Source organism: Phaenicophaeus curvirostris, chromosome 1 (genome assembly GCF_032191515.1).
Source record: "Phaenicophaeus curvirostris isolate KB17595 chromosome 1, BPBGC_Pcur_1.0, whole genome shotgun sequence".
Lineage (NCBI taxonomy): Eukaryota > Metazoa > Chordata > Aves > Cuculiformes > Cuculidae > Phaenicophaeus > Phaenicophaeus curvirostris.
The window spans coordinates 177,276,649-177,299,481 of record NC_091392.1 but is presented as its reverse complement, the minus strand read 5'-3'; the positions used below and the strand labels follow the sequence as shown (position 1 = coordinate 177,299,481).

Below are 22,833 nucleotides of genomic sequence, written 5' to 3'. Positions count from 1 at the left end.
TAACTCTGGTATCCTGGTCCTGCTCCAAATAGGCATTATGCCAGGACATGGAGCAGACTGCAGTGGTGGTGCTGATGGATGGTTGTCTTCTCTTCCTAGACAAGAGCTATATATCGAATTTCTATTATTGCACTGCTCAGTAGCATTAATACAGTTAAACTTGGGATTTTTCTGGATCCTGTCACACGTGTGGCGAATTTATTGACTTTCCAGTGACTTTATTAGTTCATTTTTCTCTGCATCTCAGAGTCCAGACCAGTATTTCCTCTGGACATGCCATATTTAGGCTGCTTTCATGGTCTGTCAGCAATGTGCAGGTGGCATGCATCAGCTTCTCTGTAGATGCAAGCACCATCTATCACTTTGGGGGTCTGAACAGGGTTTTCACTGTTGAGAAATCCAGCTGAATGTTCCATCACTGCAATGCATAGTAATAGGTTTTAATAGTCAGGGAATTTACATTTCCAGGATGTCCTGCAAATGGTATTCGTGCATCGTCTTGGTGCTCATGTGATACCTGAAAGCATTTCATTCTCAGTTCAACACATTGGGAAACTTCAGCAGCTCTTTCAGAAAGACAAAGAAAGCAAATCTGGTCCTGTTTAAAAGCTGTCCATGCCTTGCCATTGTCCTTAGTGGGGTTTGGATTAATGCCTGCAAGGTATGGAATTAGATTTTAAGAACTATTGACTAAGTCCTCTTTGATGTAATTCAGCACAATCACCTTCAGTAAGCATGGAGTTCTAGCTCACCTAGAAGGATGTTTAGGGAATTTGGGCTCCCAATACTATGCTTGTGCTGTTGGATTTTGATTCCAGTTTTAAAAGAAACTGATGACAAAGCTATGTACTTATTTAACACAGGCAAAGTTACTTACAAAGTCGTATTTCCTTGAACATGGCAAGAATTACTAGTCAATAATTTTCTTCCACTTAAATCCAACACCTGAGTGTACCTTATTGAAACCTGCCATCTTTCCTTTGAGAGAGAGTGTGTGTCTGTGGTTGGGCAGAGTTTGCTGTTGATTCAGTTTACTGCTTTTGTAAAGAAGCTGAAACATATCTAGTATCTGTCTTAGAGAGAGAACAGCAATGGTTAAATATAATTTGTCACAGCAGTCACCAGATGACGATATTTTTCTTTGACTTTCACTTAGAACCTGAAAGATGCATACAGGACAGGGAGAACTTGACCTTCAGTCCATCTTCTTGTACGTTTCCACCTGCTCCATCCTTACCCAAGAATGCTTTGGGTCTGCTATGAATACTGGATTTAATATGAAATTTCATATCTGCCTAGAACTCTAGCTGAACCTACATTTGTCCAGAGGGATGGAAAAGGTGCCTCCCTCAGCATTTTTCCAGTCCTAGTTGTCCCTGATCCTAGGAGAGGACCAGTATGACATCATGCCTCAAGTATTATTGTGGTGCTCCACTTTGCATGCTGTGGAGCTCTGCGGGCATCTTTAGCAGTGTGTACTAATGATGGACTTCATGCACAGCAGGAGAGTGCTGCACAGGATAGCTTGCTGTGGCTGTCAGAAGTCTGACTTTTAAAAATGAGATCAAGAAAATTAGCATAGCCTAAGGACTTCTTTGAATTGTATGTTGTCCTTTCACCTCTGACTATCTCCCAGCATTCACTAACCATGAATATTTAACACAGCCACCACTGCACCCCATGGAATAAATGATAGGCTCTGAGTTTCAAAGCTCAATCTGAGAAGCAATGCATATACATCGATATTGAAAAAAAGCATCACACCCAGAGAAAATCCTTTCTCATAAGCCCACTTATTAAAAAAGTAATGTAATATCATGAGTTTTCATTAATACCAGTCTTCAATAAGCCTAAAGGAAATCCTTGCTTGCTGTGTGCTTGCTATGCTTGCTGTACAGAACTGCCTGAAAGTCATGAAGGCTCACAGTCTTCATGGAAAGCAAGGAACATGCAGCCAACACAGATACGAGCTCTGTTGGAGTAGAGTTTCTCAATCCAAGCTCTGTTAGAGTAAAGGTTCTCAATCAGTTGTCCTTCCCAGAGAAGATGACTATGAATGATTCACAGAAATCATAATGCTAATTTTCAGCCCACGCAGAGTGCTTCACACCTGCAAAGTGCTGTTAAAATGTGAGCTAATCCTCACCAGTAAGTGAGTATGATTGTACTAGTTTTGCAGATACAGAATTTAACATATAGAAAGGACAGCAGGCTGACTCAGTGTCACAGAGATTCTCAGCAGCAGATTTAGGATGAAGGAACAGACCTCTCTGGTCACATTCTATTGATTGTGTTGCCTTGTAGCTCAAATTTCCTAAATATAAATATATATATATATATATATATATAAAATAAATCCATGGGAAAGAGTTGTTTCTCTCTTTTTACTTCTTCAAAACAAACAAGCTCCCCAGCTACCAAACCCCACGTTTACATGTATCATAAAATACTTTCCAATTGCTAGCCAGAAAATTCAGCAGAAAACCTGTAGAACACCAAAGTAGCTCTCTTCTTTTAAATAATTGATGCTGCCAAATAGCAGCAGTGTTATGCCAACAAAGAATTCTGTCTCTCAAAATATTTTATTCATTATGCCTCAAGAACCCAAAGCCTTGTTTTTAACGAAAGAAAATTTCAGAAGTTGGCTCTCAGTTCATCTGAAACATCTGCTTATTACAATTCTTGATGTTACAGCACTGGTGCTCCCCAGTAAATCTCTCAGCTTTAAATAATACGTGTGGAAGTCTTGGCAAAGAGAGCAGGTAGGAGAAAGAGTAACATTTGCCAAATGTGTGTCTTACTTTGTGGGGCTATAGCAGTATATTTTAATAATGCATTTGTTGAAGAGTATCTGCTAATCCGATTAAATAACAGGACAAGGAGGAATTAATTCCAATGTTCAAAAAGGCCCCATTCGACACAGCTGAAACTTTATATTCCAGGGTAAAATGGTTAGAAGTCTAAGCTAAGTACACTTCTATAAAACAGCCAGAAATGGATCTTTCTCTGTATTGTCTGTAAATCAAGGTGACTTCTATGAGAAGGTTATATTGTGATAAATCTGCTTGACAATTAGATGGAAAGGGCATGTCGATGTTAAATGATATTCTTTTTACACTCTGATCAGAAAGCAATATAAACACCACAGCAGCAATAGTAAACAAACAGCAAATTGTGTTCCCAGATAATAACAGATATTCATGGTGCATAGTTTTACACTTTAATGTGCTGTGTTTTAGTCAATCATATTAATATTTTAAATTATGTAACATTCCCTTCTTCTGCATAGTTTGTTTTTTTTCACTGCAAATGCACCTCCCTCTCCCTGTCTCTCCTTCTCCCTCTCTCCCTCTTCTTCTCTATTGCTCTTCCTTTTCCCTTTTCCTTTGTTTTGTTTTTTTTTTCTCTTTTTTTTTAACAGTGATGTTGGGGAAAAAAAAAATGCCAAAGTGAAAAAAAAAAAAATTTTCAAGATTTATAAGCCAGGTTTTTATGTTACATATTTACAGATTCAATCTGTGTACCAGGCTTTGATCCAAGCCTTAGCATGATGACTGGAATCACTCCGATTAACCCAATGATACCAGGCATGGGGTTAGTGCCGCCACCACCACCAACAGATGTGCCTGTAGTCAAAGAAATAATTCACTGTAAAAGCTGCACACTCTTCCCTCCAAACCCAAGTAAGTGGATATGATGAAAGAATGTTATTTTCCTAAATATATTGCTTGAAGTATATTTTATCTAATACAAATTATGTTTTTTAAGCAGAGTGTGGCAAGTATGGTGTTTCCTTCTAAGGTCTACTATGTGTGTAAAGCAGAGCATGGTATCAGAGCGTACTTATTTATCTCTGTGAGGTCATGTAAAAAAAACTTAGGCAATTTGTACAAAAAAAGAAAAATAATTACTGAAACAAAGCTAACCGAGCCTGAAGATCTGCACTTCTCATAGTAGACATCTGCCTTTCCCTTAGATCAGAATGTCACAAAATATGACAGTTATACAGTGCTGATCATCTCTATTGCTCTCCTTCAGCTGCCTGTGGATAGATAGGACCAATCTGGGCTCATGTCTTTGAACATGGCACCTTACACTAAGATGCTAACTAGCTCTGGTCCCTTCCTGAGGCACATGGAGGAAAAAGGAGACTACAATTCCTTCCTTGCCAGTTCTGAGGGGGCAGCATGGCAGATGAATTCCTTCTTCTCTTAGAGAACAGGGACCAGTCTTCCTTGTGCCCCTCTGGGACTTTGTGCAAATGGAAAACTCTTCCTACCGAGCCACCATCTCAGGCACAAAGCCTGATTTTGTGTATGTTAGCCCTAGGAGTTTGGTTTCAGAGCCATCAGACCAGAAGCTTTCACTATCACTGTGAAGCCAAAAGAGAAAATTAAGCAAATAGTCTGGTACTCTGGATTTGCAGCGCACTCAGAGCATGATTTAATAAAACTGACTGTGTGTATGTGAATGTATATATTTGTGTGTATTTTAAGACTGTAAACCCATTTACTGTGTAAAAGGGCCAAAAAACCTGAGTTATGTCAATCAGATTCATTCTCAGAGAATTACTTTTAGAGGAACACTCTAGTGATCTACAAATAAATAAGGTGAAGTGTTGTGACGGAGTATATTTTTTATACAGCTTACAAAATTTTAATAGTTTTCTGATTTATGTATATATTCTTTCTTTATATACTCAAAAATAACATTTCTAGCCACTTCACCTCATGAGCACTTGTAAACAGCGAGGTTATCCTTCCTGTGTGCTGGCGTTTGCTCCATTATCTGGCAACAAGACAAAACAGATAACCGGCAGAGCGTTTTCATCATGCTGTCACTTCATCGTGTTTCCCACTTTGTTTTTCTGTTTGTTGTACTCCTGTACCCTGAGACAGAAATGAAATTATGCTAAGATCAGGGAAAGGTGTCCAGCCCAAGTGCCTGGGGTGTACACAGCATGGGCTGGCTTGCAGAGGGCCCACACACTTGGGGAGTGTTGTGAGCAATGGATATGAGCCAGATGGTGAAGTTCAGCCTTTTTCTATGTACTGGACTACTGCTTGAAATCTGTGCTCAGGATCAAATCAAGAAGCTCCCCTGCTTTTAAATAAAATATTTTCTAATTTTTGTGTGACTGTGCAGGGAAAAGAAAGATCCTTTTAGACCTTGCCATCTGTCCTGGAGAACAACCCGCAGAGGCAGGAATTAATCTCTGAAATGCCACCTAAAACTTGAAAAGGTTTAGATTCAAGTAATCAGTTTCAGACAATCTCTGCAGTATTCAATTATTTTGCTTCTCCCTCTCTCCCGCCTCCACGCTATGTCAAATCACTGTTGCTGCCCAGAACTGATGAGGGGAAAGAATAGAGTCAATGGATCAAAAGACAAATTTTGTATTCCAATGTGATTTCTGTTTTGACTTAGATCTGCCACCACCTTCAACAAGAGAGAGACCTCCTGGGTGTAAAACAGTGTTTGTTGGAGGATTACCAGAAAACGCAACGGAGGAAATTATTCAGGAAGTCTTTGAGCAGTGTGGAGATATAACAGCAATTCGGAAAAGCAAGAAGAATTTTTGTCACATTCGTTTTGCAGAGGAGTTCATGGTTGATAAAGCCATTTACCTTTCTGGTACTTCACATTCTTTAATGGATTTTCCTTGCTTCTCATTTGTATTTTGTGATGCTAATGTTTGCTTATTTTCTTAGCTTTTATCTCAGCCAGTCTTCCTTGAACTCAGTGGCTGTTGCTGGGAATGGCAAGGGGCAATTCTGTATTTCTCTGTGTCTGCCAAGCCTTGTGCATGGTTTTGTATGCTGTTTACCCAGGAGCAATTTCCTGCCATCCCACAACAATGCAACAGATCCTGAAATTCACTACAGAACAATCTTATTTTCGATTTACTCAGGTTTATATAGTTTTGCTCATAGGTTGTGGAAAGAGAAGGGCACTAGGCCAGGAACACTGCTGTTTTCCAGCGCCAGTTTCTCGGATAGGCTGGCAATTTCATTGGCATATTTTTACAGATGTGCAGTGCAGTCTGAATAAAATTTGCCTTTGTGTGTACATGTATTCAGCTACCGGATGGGTTAGGGGCTGAGCCCATCTGTAGGCTACATCCGTTGCCTCCCAGGACAACAAGTGCCACAGGAACTCAGGTGTAAAATTTCAGAATCTCTTTTATTTTCTGACAAAGAGAAAAAAAATAAAAGAACAAAAGAGATGAGAAACAGTTCTGCTTTTTTATATCAGACTTGAGCGACTCTCAGTGCCCTCTTAAGGTTACATGCTCCTTCATTTGAGGATAAGCTTCCTAACAGAGCCCCTCTTCACCTTCCTGAGCTGTATCCCATTTATTGTTCATCTCCCATTCTAGGTGGAGAGACCCATAAGCTTTGTTTTGCCCCACAAGTGTCATGTAACACTTTCACCCTATATGCAAGGTATTCTTAAATACAAAAGGGTCAAGGACTGCTCCTTAGCAATGGGAAACAAACTGGCTTACAGCTCTATGAAATGAACTGGCTTACAGCTGCCCATCTTCTGTAGGGTGGCCCTGAGGGGACCCACTGAGGCCACACAAAATGGAGCTAGGGAGGCAGCTAACAATTAGTGAGAGCTTGTTGGAGCTATCATCCTGACCATCTTTCGTTTAGCAGAAAGAACGTAACCTCAATGTCCCTTAGGTGTCATAGGAGGCTCACACAGCTAGAAGCAAGTGGTCTCTCAAATCACCATCAACTATGTCTTAAAATTAAAGAAAGAAAAGAGAGGAACATCTGAACTTTTGAAATATGTGGTCAGGAAAAATCTAGTTCCTTTGTTTCACAAAATTTTTTGTGCTTGGATTTTGTTTGGATTTTTTTCCACTTTGGCTGCTTACTTTAAATAACCGTTTGAAGAGCTACAGAAAACAGTGAGGTTTGTGGGGTGTATATAATGATTTCTTTGAAATATTGCTCTATTTTCAGATTTCTCCCAAATTTTCATTCCACCTTGCTTTTTCCTTTGTATTTTTTCTTTGTTTGTTTCCTTTAATTTCATTTCTGCCTCCATCCTCATCCTCTTTTCCCATTTTCCATCCTTCCTGTTTGTTTGTTTATTCACTTTCTAGCTTCATAATGCTGTAGTAAATTGTGTTACATTACAGTCATTGCAGTAAGAAGAAGCAGTAGCACATTTCCCAGCTTCCAATTTCTGTCCAAGCGACCCCATCTTCACAAGTAACAGAGCAGATGAAGGACACACCAGATTCACTAGGAGTTGATATTGTTGTATATGATAAACAAAACAGTGGCAAGGAAGAAAGCAATGAAAAGCTCAGAAATGCAGCTGATTTAACTGCTTGCTTCACTCCAAGTCAAGTTTTATTTTAATTTTATGTGCCTTAAATCCTGGAGGAACAGATCTGATGATTAGTAGGAAATTTCCTGTGCTGCCACGTGTCCTCATTCATGCATGCTATATTGTATATTCAGAACAAGGGAAATAAGCAGAGATGGGGGTGGCAGATTCCCTTCCTCACCCTGATTTTTCTGCCAGTTCATTTCCAAGTTCCTGATCCATCCTTCCTTCTTCTACTTCTTTTCATCACAGTCATACTGCTGTCTATGATTCCTCATACCATCTATTCCATCCCTTCTCCTCAGCTTCCCTCCCTATCTGTCTTTTTGTCCACACCTTTTCTTTCTTCCAGAGTGTTGTACTTACTTAATGTCTCTGACCAGATCAGGGAAAGAACCAGTGGAGCTGCGAGGGAGGGGACAGAAAAGCAGGGGCATGCTGCAGCCAAGTTTCACTTATTTTTACCATCAGCACAGAACTTTGCAGAAGCTTGCCAATGAAACAGGGAGCAGATCAAGGTGGTCTAGCACTAGACAGGGGCATGTTTTATTCATGCTGAAATACTGGGGGGTTTAATCAGTCATTATTCCATTCTCAAACTTAATGTATTCTGAAGTGGCAGGGATAAAGAATATTAAGGCATTTTCTTTTCACTGTTAGAGACAAAAGAGGTGTACAAACATAAATTGTGGTTAATATAGTATGCATGTTATATTAGGGAAGAGTCATGCCTTTAATATCTGTAATATAATGATAATTTTGTCTAACAAATTAGTTTTATCTGTCTATCCCATCTGATCTCACCTAACTTAGTATCCATCCTGTGCTTATCATCAGAATAGTGCAAGTAATTACAAAATCCATCAAGTAGTTTAATCACTGATTTTTTTCCTTTCTATCCCTAAGTAAATACATACTAAAAGGAGACTGGGAGCTGAAGACTATGATAAAAAATTTGACTTGAGAAGGGGTGGTTTTCATTTAGCTTTGAAAGTTACCTTTTGATCTCCTGCAGAAACTTTCTAAAATTGACATACTATCCCATGAGAAAATCCTTTCTCCAAACTGTATGAACTTCATTCTTATGGCTGACAATTAAATAACTGCTGCAAATATTGATGCCTCTGGACTTGAAAATATGGGACAAACAGGTGGCTTGAGACAGACCAAAAGCCTGTGTATGCATTTTTCCTGTGGATATTTTCCCCTGTGGGTTTCCATTTAGTACCACATACTGGTTTTATTTTATGGTCTTGCTGATCATCATCAACAGTGTGATCTAGATCCCCAGTTAGAGAGCAGCTGTTGACTGGTGCCCAATATACAAAACACTCAAAGGTAAGTCAAGCCAGGGAGTTTTAACTAGACCTGTGATATGGAAATAATGTGTTTGATTTTTATTTAGCACCCTCATTAATTTTTCCTGTTGCTGCTCCTTTAAAGCAAGGATCTTGGCAAGTTTCCAAAGTCTTTTCCCCTGCCATTGTGTGCAAAACTGAAATTAAAAATGACAAGACTGGCATGCAGTTTGTGCTAGCTGCAGTCCTGAGCAAAGAGGTGGGGAACAGAGTCTGTGAGGGCAATTCATTGCCCACGCAAGAAAGTGAGGCAGTGGCAGGTGGTTCTCTCATGCATTTAAATACCCTTGAACATTAGCAAGGAGAGATGTTATATGGAAAAAAAAGCAAGCCTAACAGCTGCCCCATGGCTCAATTGCCAACCCAAATGGGTGCCTGAGGATCCTATATACAAAATAGGGCCTGCCAGTTGTGCATCTTTTGCTACAAGGAAAAACACACACACATGCTGAGAGCAATGGGAGCAGCCCAATCCCAAAGAGGTTTTGGAAACCGGTCTTCTAAGATCAAATACCTTGGCAAATGATACCATCAAAGCTTCAGCACCAGGTTTGGCTTCTGCACTCTTTTGTATTGCTGCCTCACAGTCGGCCAAGTCATAGTGTACAAATTATAGATGTTATGCATCTCTTGCTACACAGCATCTTGCTGGCTATCCACCCATCAAGGAGTCTGTTCTTCACTGGCCAGGCAACTGGACCTATAGTGTCTGCAAAGCCTGATTTAGGAGGGTGCAAGAAGCTATGCCAAAGGCGTTTGCTGTTTCTGCTAAGGGAAAGATGTCAAGCCCTGAGCAGCCTAAGCTGACTTTGAAGCTGACCATACTCTGAGAGTGGAATTGAACTGGATGACATCCAAGGTCCCTTCTGATTCAGGTTATTCTAAGTTTCTGTGCTCCTGAAAACCACCTGGTGGACTGTCACCTTCAGTCTTAAGAGTTAAACAAGCAGTCAGATTTTTTCACTGTGATTCATGGGCAGTTTAAAAAATCTGTTAGTTTGGAGACACTTAAACTGATTACCTAAAGGGAACCATTTGTACAGTGCTACATAAGGTACTGTTCAACTTTTTTTTTCTGTTATCCATGTTTACTTCAAAAAGGAGGGCCCCATTAGTAAATCTCAACTTTGTTGGTGCACACGCAGCCTGTAGATGCACCGTCCTTTTCATTAGTTCTTTATTTGGATTAAGTGGGGCTTTGAGGTCCACAAGAGGCTTGTGTCCTGCACTACTGTGTTTCTCTGTCTGCCCATGCCCAGTGTGCTCCTGCCAACAGAAGCAAAAGATGAGGGGGGAGAGGAAGAGACACTGTGTCTTCTTACAAAGTGCAGCCCAGCTGGGAGATCTAATTTTAGGTTCTTCAGACCTGGAACCTTGGCACTGTCCTTTCACATTGATGATAATGGCATTTTGGCACAGAGCAATCACTGAGGAATGCAGCTGGCAAGTCAAACTAGGGGGTTAACATTTGTCACAGTTATCAGGGTAGCTGCATCACTGACCCTTTTTGGCTGCCCCCTTCATGCCTACACCTCTGTGGATAAAACCACATGATTACTCCCCTTTCAGGGCCCAGCTCCGAAAGGTCACCGTGCTCTTCTTCTGTTTTGTCTCACTGAATATGGTGTGTCTATAATTCTTCCTTTCAACACCTTGTGACTAGAGCTACATATATGACCACAAACAGCCTTCTGGGTAAAAAACAGTGTTTACTTCTCTGAGCAAGAGAAAGCATAACAAAATAGATGAGGCTTTAAAATAACAAATAATCCCCTCATTTTCCTCTTCTGCAATACTCAGTTCTACATTGTCCCAAGCTTGTGAAATTTGGAGACCACATTTGGTAGGTTCCAGGGAAGTTTTTGATGCTTTCTGGCTTTGAGGGACCTCTGAAACACTTAGCTTGAGTTTTCCATCTGAGTTTGGACTTCCTGCTGGAAAATGAAAGTTATACCTCCCTCTCACTGAAAGGCTGCTTAGCTGAACTCTACGAAATGTTTGAAATGAAAATGTCAAACCAAAAGGCACCCAGACTGGTTTTGAAAGCATCACTACACATATATTTAATGTCTTTGAAGCTATTGTCTCATACGTGCTGTATTACCAACAGTCCCTTGTATTCATACAGAAGGACATTTTTACAGCAGTAAAACAAAGAGTACACCATGTTTCTGCTAAGATGCTCCTACTCTTTTACATAAGTCTTAGCTTTGCTCACCCTGGAGAATGTTCAAAACTGAGTTTTAACTCTAGTGGTGAGGTGCTGAAGCTCTCCAAACCACAGACAAACCACGAGACTGAAAGGTAGGTTCTTTTGGATTATAGTTCAGAGGCAGCAAAAACCATTTTTCTTGCTGTATTGAATGGGAACTTCCTGTCCCTGAAGTTATTAAGCAGTGATTATAGTGATGTGTGTTTCTGAAGAGCCTCCTATAAGCCAACTCAGCATGGAATTCATCTGCACAGCATTCTGGGATTTGAGAAGCCTCTACTGGGCTGCTTTGCTTCTGAGGCTACTGCAGTGTGTTGGCATGGAGAAATTAGAGCTAGCATAGTGCAGACCAATTTTACCTGCATCTGAAGGCTTTGTTTGCAACTTTCTACAGTGTTTCCTCACATTTTCTCTGAATTGGCATTTTAAAAGTTAGAGAAACTGCTCTGCAAGTATCTTTCAGCCTCAGAAATAAAACTAGAACAAATATAGTTGCCAACATATGTTCTTTCACAGTACGGTCACAAAAAGCTTCTTTTATAGCTGTGGCACGATCTCTTTGTCCTCTGACAGCAGTTAAGTGTTTTGGTACAGAATAGGGCCCTGTTGCACCACTGCATAGCCCCTGACTTACAGCCTTTTCCGTCTGCTAGCTTTAGCATATGATATGTTGACCTAAATTATGAGCATGTAGAACATCACTAAAGATGAGACACAACAGGTTTCATTATTTGTTCTGAAAGGAGTCTTGCAAATGTCTAATAAATCCATGCACACTTCTGAAATTACTTTAAAGAATTCTGAACTCAATTAATTTGTAGGTTGTTTGTATTTACTGCCAGGCTGTTTCCAATGGGAATTGAGAAGTAGTGTTTGCAGTTATAAAGCCTCAAAATTTGAGATCTAGCGTCAATGCAGGTATGAAACCACCACCTTTGTGGCCCAGGAAATTATGTAGCACAATTTTCTAATTCATCCGTATTCATGATTGTTATAAAATTCAGCCTTTCCTTATACTTCCAATTCCTTCAACAGGCTGGAGAAAAACCCTGAACTGCACATGATCTCAACAGGATCAGGAGAAGGAGGACTTTACATTCAAACCAAAACAGATCACTTTTCAGTAGCTGTTTTTTGTTTAGCTGGCCTGTGTACCTATAATGGTATCAAGAAGAAAAATAACATTTTGAGAGACTCACAAACAGAAATGTACATTCTGTACCTTCAGGTCAACTTCTTCAACTCATCTACCATGTTGATCAGTGATGCAGAAAGTTGTGAGGAAAAATGAGTGGACGAATGTTTATCTTCCTGTGAAAAGAAAATGATCCTGCCTAGATATGTGGGAATCTGTTAATACACATTTTTACTTAGCTGCACTTGAGGGGGAAAAAAAGAGGGAAGAAAATAAGCAATGAAGTCCTGCAACAGTTAGTTCTGCTTGTTAATTTCAGGTTACCGCATGAGATTAGGATCTAGCACAGACAAAAAGGATTCAGGTCGCCTTCATGTTGATTTTGCTCAGGCAAGAGATGACTTTTATGAATGGGAATGCAAACAAAGAATGCTGGCCAGAGAAGAACGCCACAGACGCAAAATGGAAGAAGACAGGCTGCGTCCTCCTTCTCCTCCAGCAATAATGCATTATTCTGAACACGAAGCTGCTTTGCTGGCTGAAAAATTGAAAGGTAAGCAGCATCTGATACTTTTCAGTGTATTATTTCTTAAGAGTAGGAGCTATCCAGAAGTCAGAGCAGGGGAGCTTATTTCTTTCCAATGTATTTCATTACTTGCCCTGTTGCCTTTTCCCTGTTACTCTGTCATTTCTATGCCAATGATAATGATACTCACCCACCTGCTAGAAATGTATAACTTCTGCCCATCTATGTGTGCTTCAACAGCTAAAACAGAACCTTAGGATACTTACACTGGTTTGGTTTGTTTTTTTTTTTCACTCAGCTGCTGTCGTCATCCACCTTGGAAATGCTGTCATAATAAGACAACTTCTTGCAAACATCATTCGTATTAGAGGCCTGATTCTTAAAATATATTTATTTCATCAACTGATCTGTTACTACATTACATGCATGCATCTGTCCCAATTCCTGGCATTTAAATTGCCCTCATGAGCTCCATTTTATCGTGGCCCTCAGATCATAGAATCATATCATGGTTTGGGTTGGAAGGAGCCTTAAAGATCATATAGTTCCAACCCACCTGACATGAGCAGGGACACCTCCCACCAGACCAAGCTGCTCAAGGCCCCATCCAACCCGGCCTTGAACACTTCCAGGGAGAGGCATCCACAACTTCCCTGGGCAGCCTGTTCCGGTGTCTCCCCACCCTCATCATGAAGAATTTCTTCCTAATGTCTAGACTAAGTTTTCCCCCTCTCCAATTTAAAGCTGTAAATTTAAAGCCCCTTCATCCCATCACTACGTGCCTTTATAAACAGTCCCTCCCCAGCTTTCTCGTAGTCCCCTTCAGGTACTGGAACGTCGCTATAATGTCTCCTTGGAGCCTTCTCTTCTCCAGGCTGAACAACCCCAACTCTCTCAGCCTGTCCTCATATGGAAGGTGCTCCAGCCCTCAGGTCATCTTTGTAGCCCTGCTCTGGGCCCATTTGAACAGTTCCATGTCCTTCTTATATTGAGGATTCCGGAACTGGACACAGTACTCCAGGTGGGATATCACTGGAGAGTAATAGAGGGGCAGAATCACCTCCTTCAACCTGCTGGCCACGCTTCTTTTGATGCAGCGCAGGATGCGATTGGCCTTCTGGGCTGCAAGTGCACATTGCTGGCTTGTGTCGAGATTCCCATCAATCAGCACCCCCACATCCTTCTCTGCAGGGCTGCTCTCAATCACATCATCCCGCATTCTGTACTGAAACCACAGATTGCCCCAACCGAGGTGTAGGACCTTGCACTTGGCCTTGTTGAACTTCATGAGATTCACACAACCCCACTTCTCCAGCTTGTCCAGGTCCCTCTGGATGGTATCCCATCCTTCTAGTGTGACAACTCCACCATCTAGCTTGGTGTCATCTGCAAACTTGTAGATGCAGTGGTACAATTTTTCTCAGACAGACACCATCCATTCCTTCATTGAAATTATTTGTGCAAGATAGTGTCTTGTTTTGGTATCAATTTCCTTGCTTGTGTTTTGGTTTGGGTTTTTTTTTTTTCTGAGAACACTTACTAAAATATTTTTTTTCAAGGGTACATCTTGAGGATTCCCATCTCTAATAGTTAACATAGCAAGTAAGAAGCAAAGAAAGAAAATTGTTCATGGTAAAGTAATCTAAGGAAAGATCAAGCAAACAAATCCTTATGCCCCTTAGAGTTGTGTTTGTTTTCATTAAGTGTTTAGCAATTGTGTTTGGCATTCTCTCCCTATGTGGTGGCCAAGCATGTTATTTTACTGTGTGCCAGATCACAAGAAACTGTGATTCTTGCCACTGTTTCAGAATTATCCAGATTAGACGTAGGCTATCTAGCTGTCAACACACTGGACTCTATGAAACATGTTTTTGAAGCTGGAGAATGGTGCTGAATGTTGCATTGTTAGAGCATGGAGCAGAGATGCACCCTACTGTCTCCTTGAGTACTGCATTGGTTGCTGTTAGTTGTCACTGTTGCCCCAGTCTTTTATTACTTTGGCTTACTGATATTTTCACCACATACACTCTTCTCTTAAATAATTCATTAACTAACTGGGAGATTAGTAAAATAAGCCAGATGGATTAATAGACCAGGAGTAAAGGGGGAAAGAGGCTGACATATAAGAATTTCTGATTCTTACCTAGCTTTCCAGTCCAACTCCTCTAGAGGTTATACAATACAATGCAGAGTTTTAGATCCATCTGTTCCCAGAATCTGTTTTTAATTGAATATTTTAGGAGTTAATCTTTTATAGGAAAGTTTTTCTTTATGTAGTAAGGCCTAGAGGTTTCCTGTACTAAGCCAGAAAATGCAAAATGTCTGGACAATTTCTTCCGTATGGCTGGCCATTGCTTGGGGCAGATGAACGTGGGTTTTTGCAAGATGTTTAAGATGTCTATATTTAGAAGGTTTTTTCTTTTCATTCTGAGAAGTTTCCATACTTAACTAAAACTTATTCCAAGCATTTAGGTCTTTGTTTCTCCTGAGGGATATTTAACCAGAGCTTGGCATATATGCACAAATCTAATATAGCAGTATTTTGAGCACGATATAGACCACCACCATGTACATGACTGTTTCTCTGGAAATAAAGATAAACTTTCAGAAGCATATAGAACTGAAGATAATAAATTAAGAAACCAAAATGTTAAAGTCTTGGGTTTTTTTTTAATTGGTTAAAAAATCATTAAAATCCAGCAGAAGAACATATTGCAGTTTTTAAAACTTTCCTAATTAGCAATTGCCTTTTGGTGATATCAATGGTGCTAGCCCTGGATCTCTATAGATAGTTGGAGATAGAGTATGCAAGGAAGACCCCTCCCTTCTCACCGATCGTGCATTGCGTCCTCTACTAAGTACTCTAGAAAGCACAGGTTTGGCTCAGTCATTATACTGGAGAGTCCTACACTCTGCCTAATATTTCCTGTGGCATCCTAGTCAGTATCTATGAGACAGCAGGGTAGAACATTATGGCCTCCCTTGGGCAACATGGATTCAGCACAAACCCTATGTGACATCCTAAATTCAGAGGTAAAGCAAAACTAAAGAAAATTCCTTAACTCTGGCAAAGGGCCATTCATGCATACGTTCATGTCATCATATGTTCACGATTTAAATGTGGACTTCAGTGAAGCTAAGAGAAGATACATGCATGTACTTACACACACATGCACAAAAAAACTGGGGGTCAAAATCTCAGCTCTGTGGATATCACCAGGTTTGTGTTGCTGCAAAAGCCTTCACAATACATCCTAGGAGGATCAAAAGGTATCTGCTCTTGGCAGGATTTACCTGGAAAGATTGTTTTTTGAGCAGATGTTTTGCAGTCATTTTCTTAAGGAAAGTCATGACCTCTCTATAGTACTCACTTCAAAAGACTCATGAGCTCTTTTGCCAGCTCATGAGACAGAGCTGCAAGGGCCCAACATGAAGGTTTCAGCTCCTGCCGTGCCTCCAGAACTTCACTGAGCAACACTAGCTGAAAAGCAAGCCAAAATAACTAAACATCTGTCATCCCAAGATACTGCTTTGCAATCACAGATGTAGACAACTTGGGCTGAATACAAGCAACTTTTGTGGTCAAAATAACCTTGGAAATTCCTGACAGCAAGGAAATCTGACATGAAGCAGCGATGAAGTAGGCTCATCAGCCAGTACCTTGTTGTGGTCTAGATAATGCTTGAGTCTGTAACGGAGGTGACAATATCTTTTTTCACCTCCTAAAAACCGCAGCATAAGACTTAAAGAAATCATTGTTTTTGTGTACCAGACTTGGCTGGAAACTCACTGCAGTGTTCTCAGCATATTCCTTTTCCTCACATGTGCTGAAGCCACCTGCTCCAGCAGTAACTGCCATAGATGAGAGTGGGTGAGAGAGTATAGAGGATCTTTTATACCAGCTGGGAACCAAAGTTCATCATAAAATTTCATCCAGGTAGCCTCTACTGGTATGGAGCTTTAGGGGAAAAAGAACTGATTTCTTAAAATTCTAGCCTGGTGACTAGAGCTGGGAACTGAGATACCCCCACTGCGTATGAGGCCTCGCATACCTGCAAAAGCGTGAGAGGCTATGACTTCTCCATTCCCTGATCAATATGGACTACCTCAAATCCCTTTATATCTGCAAAGAATTTGGTTTGAATGCTTGATTTATGCAGAAATATGGCAAACCGATCAGATTGTGGACCAGTGTATTTTTTTCACCATTTGCCATTTTATCCTATAGCAGACAGTGCTGTTTTATGGGTATTTTACTTTTTCCTTTCCTTTTCCCTTTCCCTTTTCATTTTTTCTTTATCTTGTCCATTCAAGTCTTCAGAGACCTGCAAAAGAAATCTTTCATAACTTTTTCCTTGTTGGCAGCGTGGGCATTTCTGCATCTTTCATGTTGTTAGCCATGATTGTATTCACTTTTCTTTTCTCTAAGTGCCTGTGGTGTAGTTCATCTCCCTATCTACCTGTTGTGTTTTGTTATTGCCACTTTTTGCTGTGTGACAGTGACATATTGCTAGTATCTTGGATGTTGGTCTCATGGATTTAGGCCTTTACCTCTAAAAATATAGGCCTACATTGCTAAATCTCATTGATTAAACTTTTTTGAGCTGCTTTGCATTGATAATTTGCTAGTGATGTTTTCTGCTGGTCCCAAGCAGAGACAAGGTTTGCAAGCTGGTTGGGAAAATCAAACTGCTGTTTAATTTTTCATAGCAAGTTATTTTTGTCTAGGATTGGGGGTTTTTTGGGTTGTTTGGGTTTTTTTGGTTTTTTTGACCTTCCAAACCACAAAAGTAGGTTGGAAGGGGGAAAGCAACTTAAGAAATAGGCACCATTTGTTTAAATCTATTTTTTGATCCAAATACATAAAAATTTGTCATAACATTGCAAATAGTTTAATCAAACCAATAGCTGATTGCCACAGAATCAGATAACATCTAAGTGTAACCCAAGTTAATGAAACTTATGGCATCCTTTCTTTCATCCTTCTGCCTTAGGTAAAAAATCTGTGTTTTCTTGAGGAAATATCCAAGAAATTCATGGATGTGAGTTCTGGGAAACCAAGATCTTTCATAGTGAAGTGTAACTGTGAATTGCCTCCTTAAAAAGCCTTTGAGAATGGTCCCTAAGTTCTTGTCCTGACAAAACCAGCAGAACATTGGGTCTTCTGCTATTATATTATGAAATTGTGGCCTTCTTGTCTCCCAGTTCATTGGAGCATTTTGCTTGATGCATGTCTCTGAGATTTTGATTCTTCAGTATTCGATCAGATGGATTATTACTGCACAGTCAGATGTGTCAGTAGATATTTAGGATCAAATTTGCATACTGTGGTATCTGTTTTCCTAGGTGTTTTATGAACAGTTGAGTAATATGGTAGCCAGAACATCACTGAAGTGGTGGTAGCCTGAACCTTTTTTCATATAAGTAGAACACTCCACTGTCAGGTGCATTGGAACAAAACATTTTAATCTGCATGCTTACGACATTTGCGTTTCAAAGCAGAATTTTGAACATTATGGTATTCTTAATTCAAGCATATCTGTTCCTAATGTTATCATCGTCAGAAATAACTTCTTGCAAATAAGCTCCTTTAGAGTACTACATCTGTCTTATCTGCTGCAGGTAGTTAAATAGTTCCACCACCTAACGAAGACATCTCTTTATATCCAATTACCTGTTTTCAAATATTTTCAGCAAAGGAGACATAAATATCTGCAAGTCATATGCAATACCTTGGAATTTGCCTTCCTTTTAAATGCAGTGTTTCTTTATGAGCACAGGAAAGTTATTCATGTGGTTTCCCATTTAAAAAAATATAATTTGAAAAACTGAGAAGCTCCTTCTTTGCCAGGCATTGTATTATCCCCTGAAGAGAGAACAGATTGGAAATTTAAATAAATAGATGGCAGTTACAGTAGAACGAACTAACCAGGGATGCATCTTGTGCAAGATTCAGGTAACATCAAGCCTGGCAATCTCAACCCTTGCACATCATTTGAAATATAAACAACATTTAATTGCTTGGGAAATAGGATATATCACTAAGATGAAAACCACACTGCTGTCACTAGCACTCTGCACTTGAGAGCCAAACTTGTGGAGCACTGCAGAAGCAGTACAATTATCCGGAGAGGCAAGTCTCATGCAGAAAGGATCAACTTCAGTGCATGGCTATGTCAGAAGAAGGGGCAAAGCTGAGATCCTCCCAACAAATCCAATGAACGCCCGGTTTAATTGCTGCTGAAAGACTCCAGGCCTTTTTTTAGCACAATCTTTTTTTATTAGTAGTATTTCAGGACAGAGCCCTACCACAGACATGTTTTGATGCTTTAGCATCAAATCTGTTCACTCACCCTTCCCATTTTTAGATCATCATTTTCTCCTTCCTTCTTCCATATGCTGCTGACATCTGCTGTGACACAATACATCTGGCTCTGAGAGCCTTGCACAGGGGCTCTCAACAGGCACAGTGCAAGGGCATTTTTGTCTGCTGGCAGAAGAGTGTAAGGTGGGCTCAGCTATCAGCAGCCTGGTAACCCAATTCCCTGGGCACCTCCCTCTGAAAGCCTGCAAGGAGAATGTTCACTCTTAAGTGTATTACTGAAAGTGTTCTCCCTCACCTAATCTGTAATGTATCAATGCAAATTTTAAGATTTTTAATATAAACCCACTTCATTGAATGCACCACACTGCAAAATGGCTCATTAGTTACTTTGAACTGGGAAACTGAAGCCCACGGATCAGAAAGTTTGTGGCATGATTTTGAGAAACAGGGAGGAAACTCAGTACACTCATAATTACTTTTTCTTGGAAATAATGGTGTTAGCAGGATAAGATAATGGATTTCTGTGTCTCACATGAAACACCCGCCACTGGGATAATCTTGTGTGATTTAATTTGAAAGAAAGGGTTTGATAGGGGAGGGAGAGAGTACATTTTAAGATATCTTTCAGTAAACATATATGCTTTTATCAAACCTAGTTTCAACCAGTCATTTATTACATAACTGGAGAAGTTTCTTGGTTATAGTATCGCTTGAGGTTGTTTAGAAATAGTAAGGTGGATATTAATCATTCTTCAAAACAACCCTTTGGCAGTTAGAATTTGTATTTCTTGTTTCGCACTTATTATGCTGTGCCAATGGGTTAAAAATGTTATACATCCCCAAAATACCAAACAGATTTGTTGTATGGCATGATTATATAGGATATTTGAGCACAGGAGAAAAAGAAGGCGAGGGTAGTAGCTGAAAAGTTGTGTTTCTAGGTCTGTGGCAGGCATTCTGTGCAGGAGGAGTGCTTAAGCCAAGAGAAAAATAGGTCATCATTATGCCACTGAAAGTGGTGTGTGCTGGGAAGCAAATTGTTCCTGATGCATAGAGGAACTGGGTTGAACCTGCTGATGAGAGAGGTTAGTAAACCTTTTTGCTGACCTGATTCACCCACAGCAGTCACACACTGCGCTTTATTTTTTTTTTAATAATGAATTCAGTGTTTGTGGTTCAGAAATCTTAGTTATAGTCTAATAAATTATTAAATCAGAAGTCAGATTAACAGTAACCTTGGCCATACACTCTCCCCGGCTGCAGTTATATGGAGTGAAGATGTTTCCAACTTGAAGTGGCCGCTCCCGCTTTCCTATAATAACTGAACTGGGCCCAGCTTGACAAACTGGAACTCCAGGCACACCTGAGGGCAGTGTAACCATGAGCAAGCAGGAGGGCTGAGCAGGTGGGGATGAGGCAGGGGACATGACATTTTCCTATGGCACAGCTACAGCTGTCAGAGGACAGGTTGTCAATCAGTGGCAAAGAGATGGGACATATCTTACAACTCTTGTCCCATCTGCAGCCTCTGCAGTCATTCTCAGTCCTCACAAGAATATCTTCAGGTTATTTTTATTAATTGGATTTCTTCTGGTCTGGTCAGACCTTAGCATAAGGACACTCCAGCCCTTTCCCATCTTACAGAAGGGCCAGAGAAAAATGAGATCATTAATGCAACCCAAACCATACACAGTCAGCAGTGGAGCTTTCTAGGTTTAGTCATTAGGAGGAAGAACAAGAACTCTGTCTTGCAAGACAGAATCTCTTTGCAAGCCTAGGAGATTGGATTAGGGAGCAACATTAGGGACAAGAGACAGGATGTGCTGACTTTGGACAACACTATGGCCTGTAGGACAACACAGGAAGGTTGCTTTTGATTAAGACAGGCTCCAAGTGTTGTGTGAATTCTCTGGGACTTTTCAAACATTTGAGAAAGCCCAGCTTTGGGAAGATACTAACAAGGCTAAAGGCAACTGTAGCTCAGTGTTTGATCTTGTCCTAGCTAGAAGTCCAGCATACAGTTGTCAGTCTTGAAATAGAGAAATATCAAGTTAGCTATATTTGCAATTTATCTATAAATGTAAAATTGATAATAATAAGAGTTTTTGAATGCCTATCTTTGGAGTGATGGATTAGTCTATCTCCTTTCTAATGGCTAAGGCCTTAGACGCTGTCACCCAAGTTATGAAAGAGCCTTATGGAGGTGCCTAACATTAAGAGATAAATAGTTACAACATTTCAGATTACTCTGAGATGAATTCTGTCCTGTGTTACGCCAGGGAAACTCCATAAGATGAAAGTCAAAACTCTGTTTCCAACACCTTTTCCCAGTGTACCATTATTTAGTGGTTTTTCTTATAGCTTTTTCTATTAAAAAGTTTATTCCGATTGAGGTTTCTTAGAGGTGGTCAAATTACAAGCAGAAAAATGCAAAACATTTGTCAACATTTCCTTTTTTTGTCATAGAAATATCCCAGCTGACAATTTCCCAGGCAGCTCTAGGGATGCATTTTCTTTTCTTTATATTTCATTTCATCTAAGTTGTGAGCTAGGATTTAAGTGCCAAATATCTTCAGTTGATATGAGAAGAATTTGATATATCTTATCTCTGGAGGCCTGTAATTGAGTCTGGCAGCACCTGGAAATGTCTGTCGACAGACACCCAGCAAGCTGTCCTCAATAGATGGGTAGTATTAAAACAACATAGTGAACATCACAGCTTGCAGTATAACTGAAAACCCAACACAAGTACACAAATTCTGGGTAGGTGTTCTGTAACTGGTGCACTTGTGGAATGCTTGGGGTTGCTCTGACCAATATCAGAGCATGATGTCTGTTGCAGAGATGTTTATATATGAACAGCTCACCCCAGGCTCCCTTTACAGCCAGCTGAGGAAAGCAGGCATTTCTGGAGCACAGTTCACCTCACCCTCAAGTAGGCAGCTAAAACAGGACTGACAAAGCCTGTTTGACAAGTGTCAATCTCTTTCTATTGACTGTAGAAGTTACTAAATCAGATGTTGACATAAAGGAGATGGATCCTACATTATTTGCTTAAAACGTGCTGTAACTTGGAGGAGAGGAAAGCTTTAAGTGCAAGAAATAATTTGCCATGTGCTCATTTTAAAAGAACAGCTATGTATGGTAGCTTGTCTTACATAAAGGAATTTATTTTAAGAGTATGTTTTTAAACAGTATGTATTTATGTGCATCCAACAGCAAGAAAATTATTTTGAACAGAATTAGGAGTTTTGTTTCATTTTTTTAATGAATGGCTGGAATCATAAGGCAGTTCATACTCTGAGCAAATTAGATTCTGTTGCTGAATTTCTTCTACTATTTATCTACTAAATAAAAAATAAATGAACAATCTGATATAAAAATCTGATTTTCTAAGTGACTCTCTCATTGCTCAGAAAAAGTTGCTGCATTCTGGATGAAGAAAATTAATTCATGGTGAGTTACCTTACGTCAGTCACTGAGTAGTCAAATCAAGAATTTGAAAGTTAGAAATGAAGGTGAAATAAAGAAAATTTAAAACTGTAGAGAAAAGATTTTATTAACTAATGTGCTCCTGTTGTGCATATACTACCCTCTAGCATTTCTTAATGCATCTTCTAATTATGTAATCAATGAAGATACTGATGTTTACCAATGAAAGGATTTTTTCCTGCTAACACAGAGCCTTGAATTAGCTGTAACAGGGCCGCAGACCCCTGCAGCTCCCTAATGTTATAATATGCTGAACAGAGTATTCAGCATGTCCTTTTAAGGGGGTTGAATCTACATAGCTGAAGGATGACACATTTATGAACATCCCTTACAGATACCAACTGTGCCTGATAAAAATAAAAAAAGGGGAAGGCTGTTTTAATTTCATAGACACTCTGTTGCAAAACAATACATAGGCTGTACTGGGAAGGTATTAAA

At 39.9% G+C, this 22,833-nt stretch overlaps 1 protein-coding gene across 7 annotated transcripts in view; it reads left to right on the top strand.

The window, feature by feature from the left end:
* The window catches only part of ENOX1 (ecto-NOX disulfide-thiol exchanger 1), a 297,335-nt gene that overhangs the window by 189,001 nt on the left and 85,501 nt on the right, over positions 1-22,833 (top strand). For 6 of the 7 annotated variants that reach the window (XM_069880861.1, XM_069880891.1, XM_069880840.1 and 3 more), the window contains 3 exons: positions 3,510-3,683; positions 5,428-5,634; positions 12,372-12,605. In XM_069880861.1, the coding sequence (XP_069736962.1) occupies positions 3,510-3,683; positions 5,428-5,634; positions 12,372-12,605 (615 nt within the window). The remainder of the gene's footprint in view (positions 1-3,509; positions 3,684-5,427; positions 5,635-12,371; positions 12,606-22,833) is intronic. The other variant, XM_069880902.1, reaches the window with a different exon arrangement.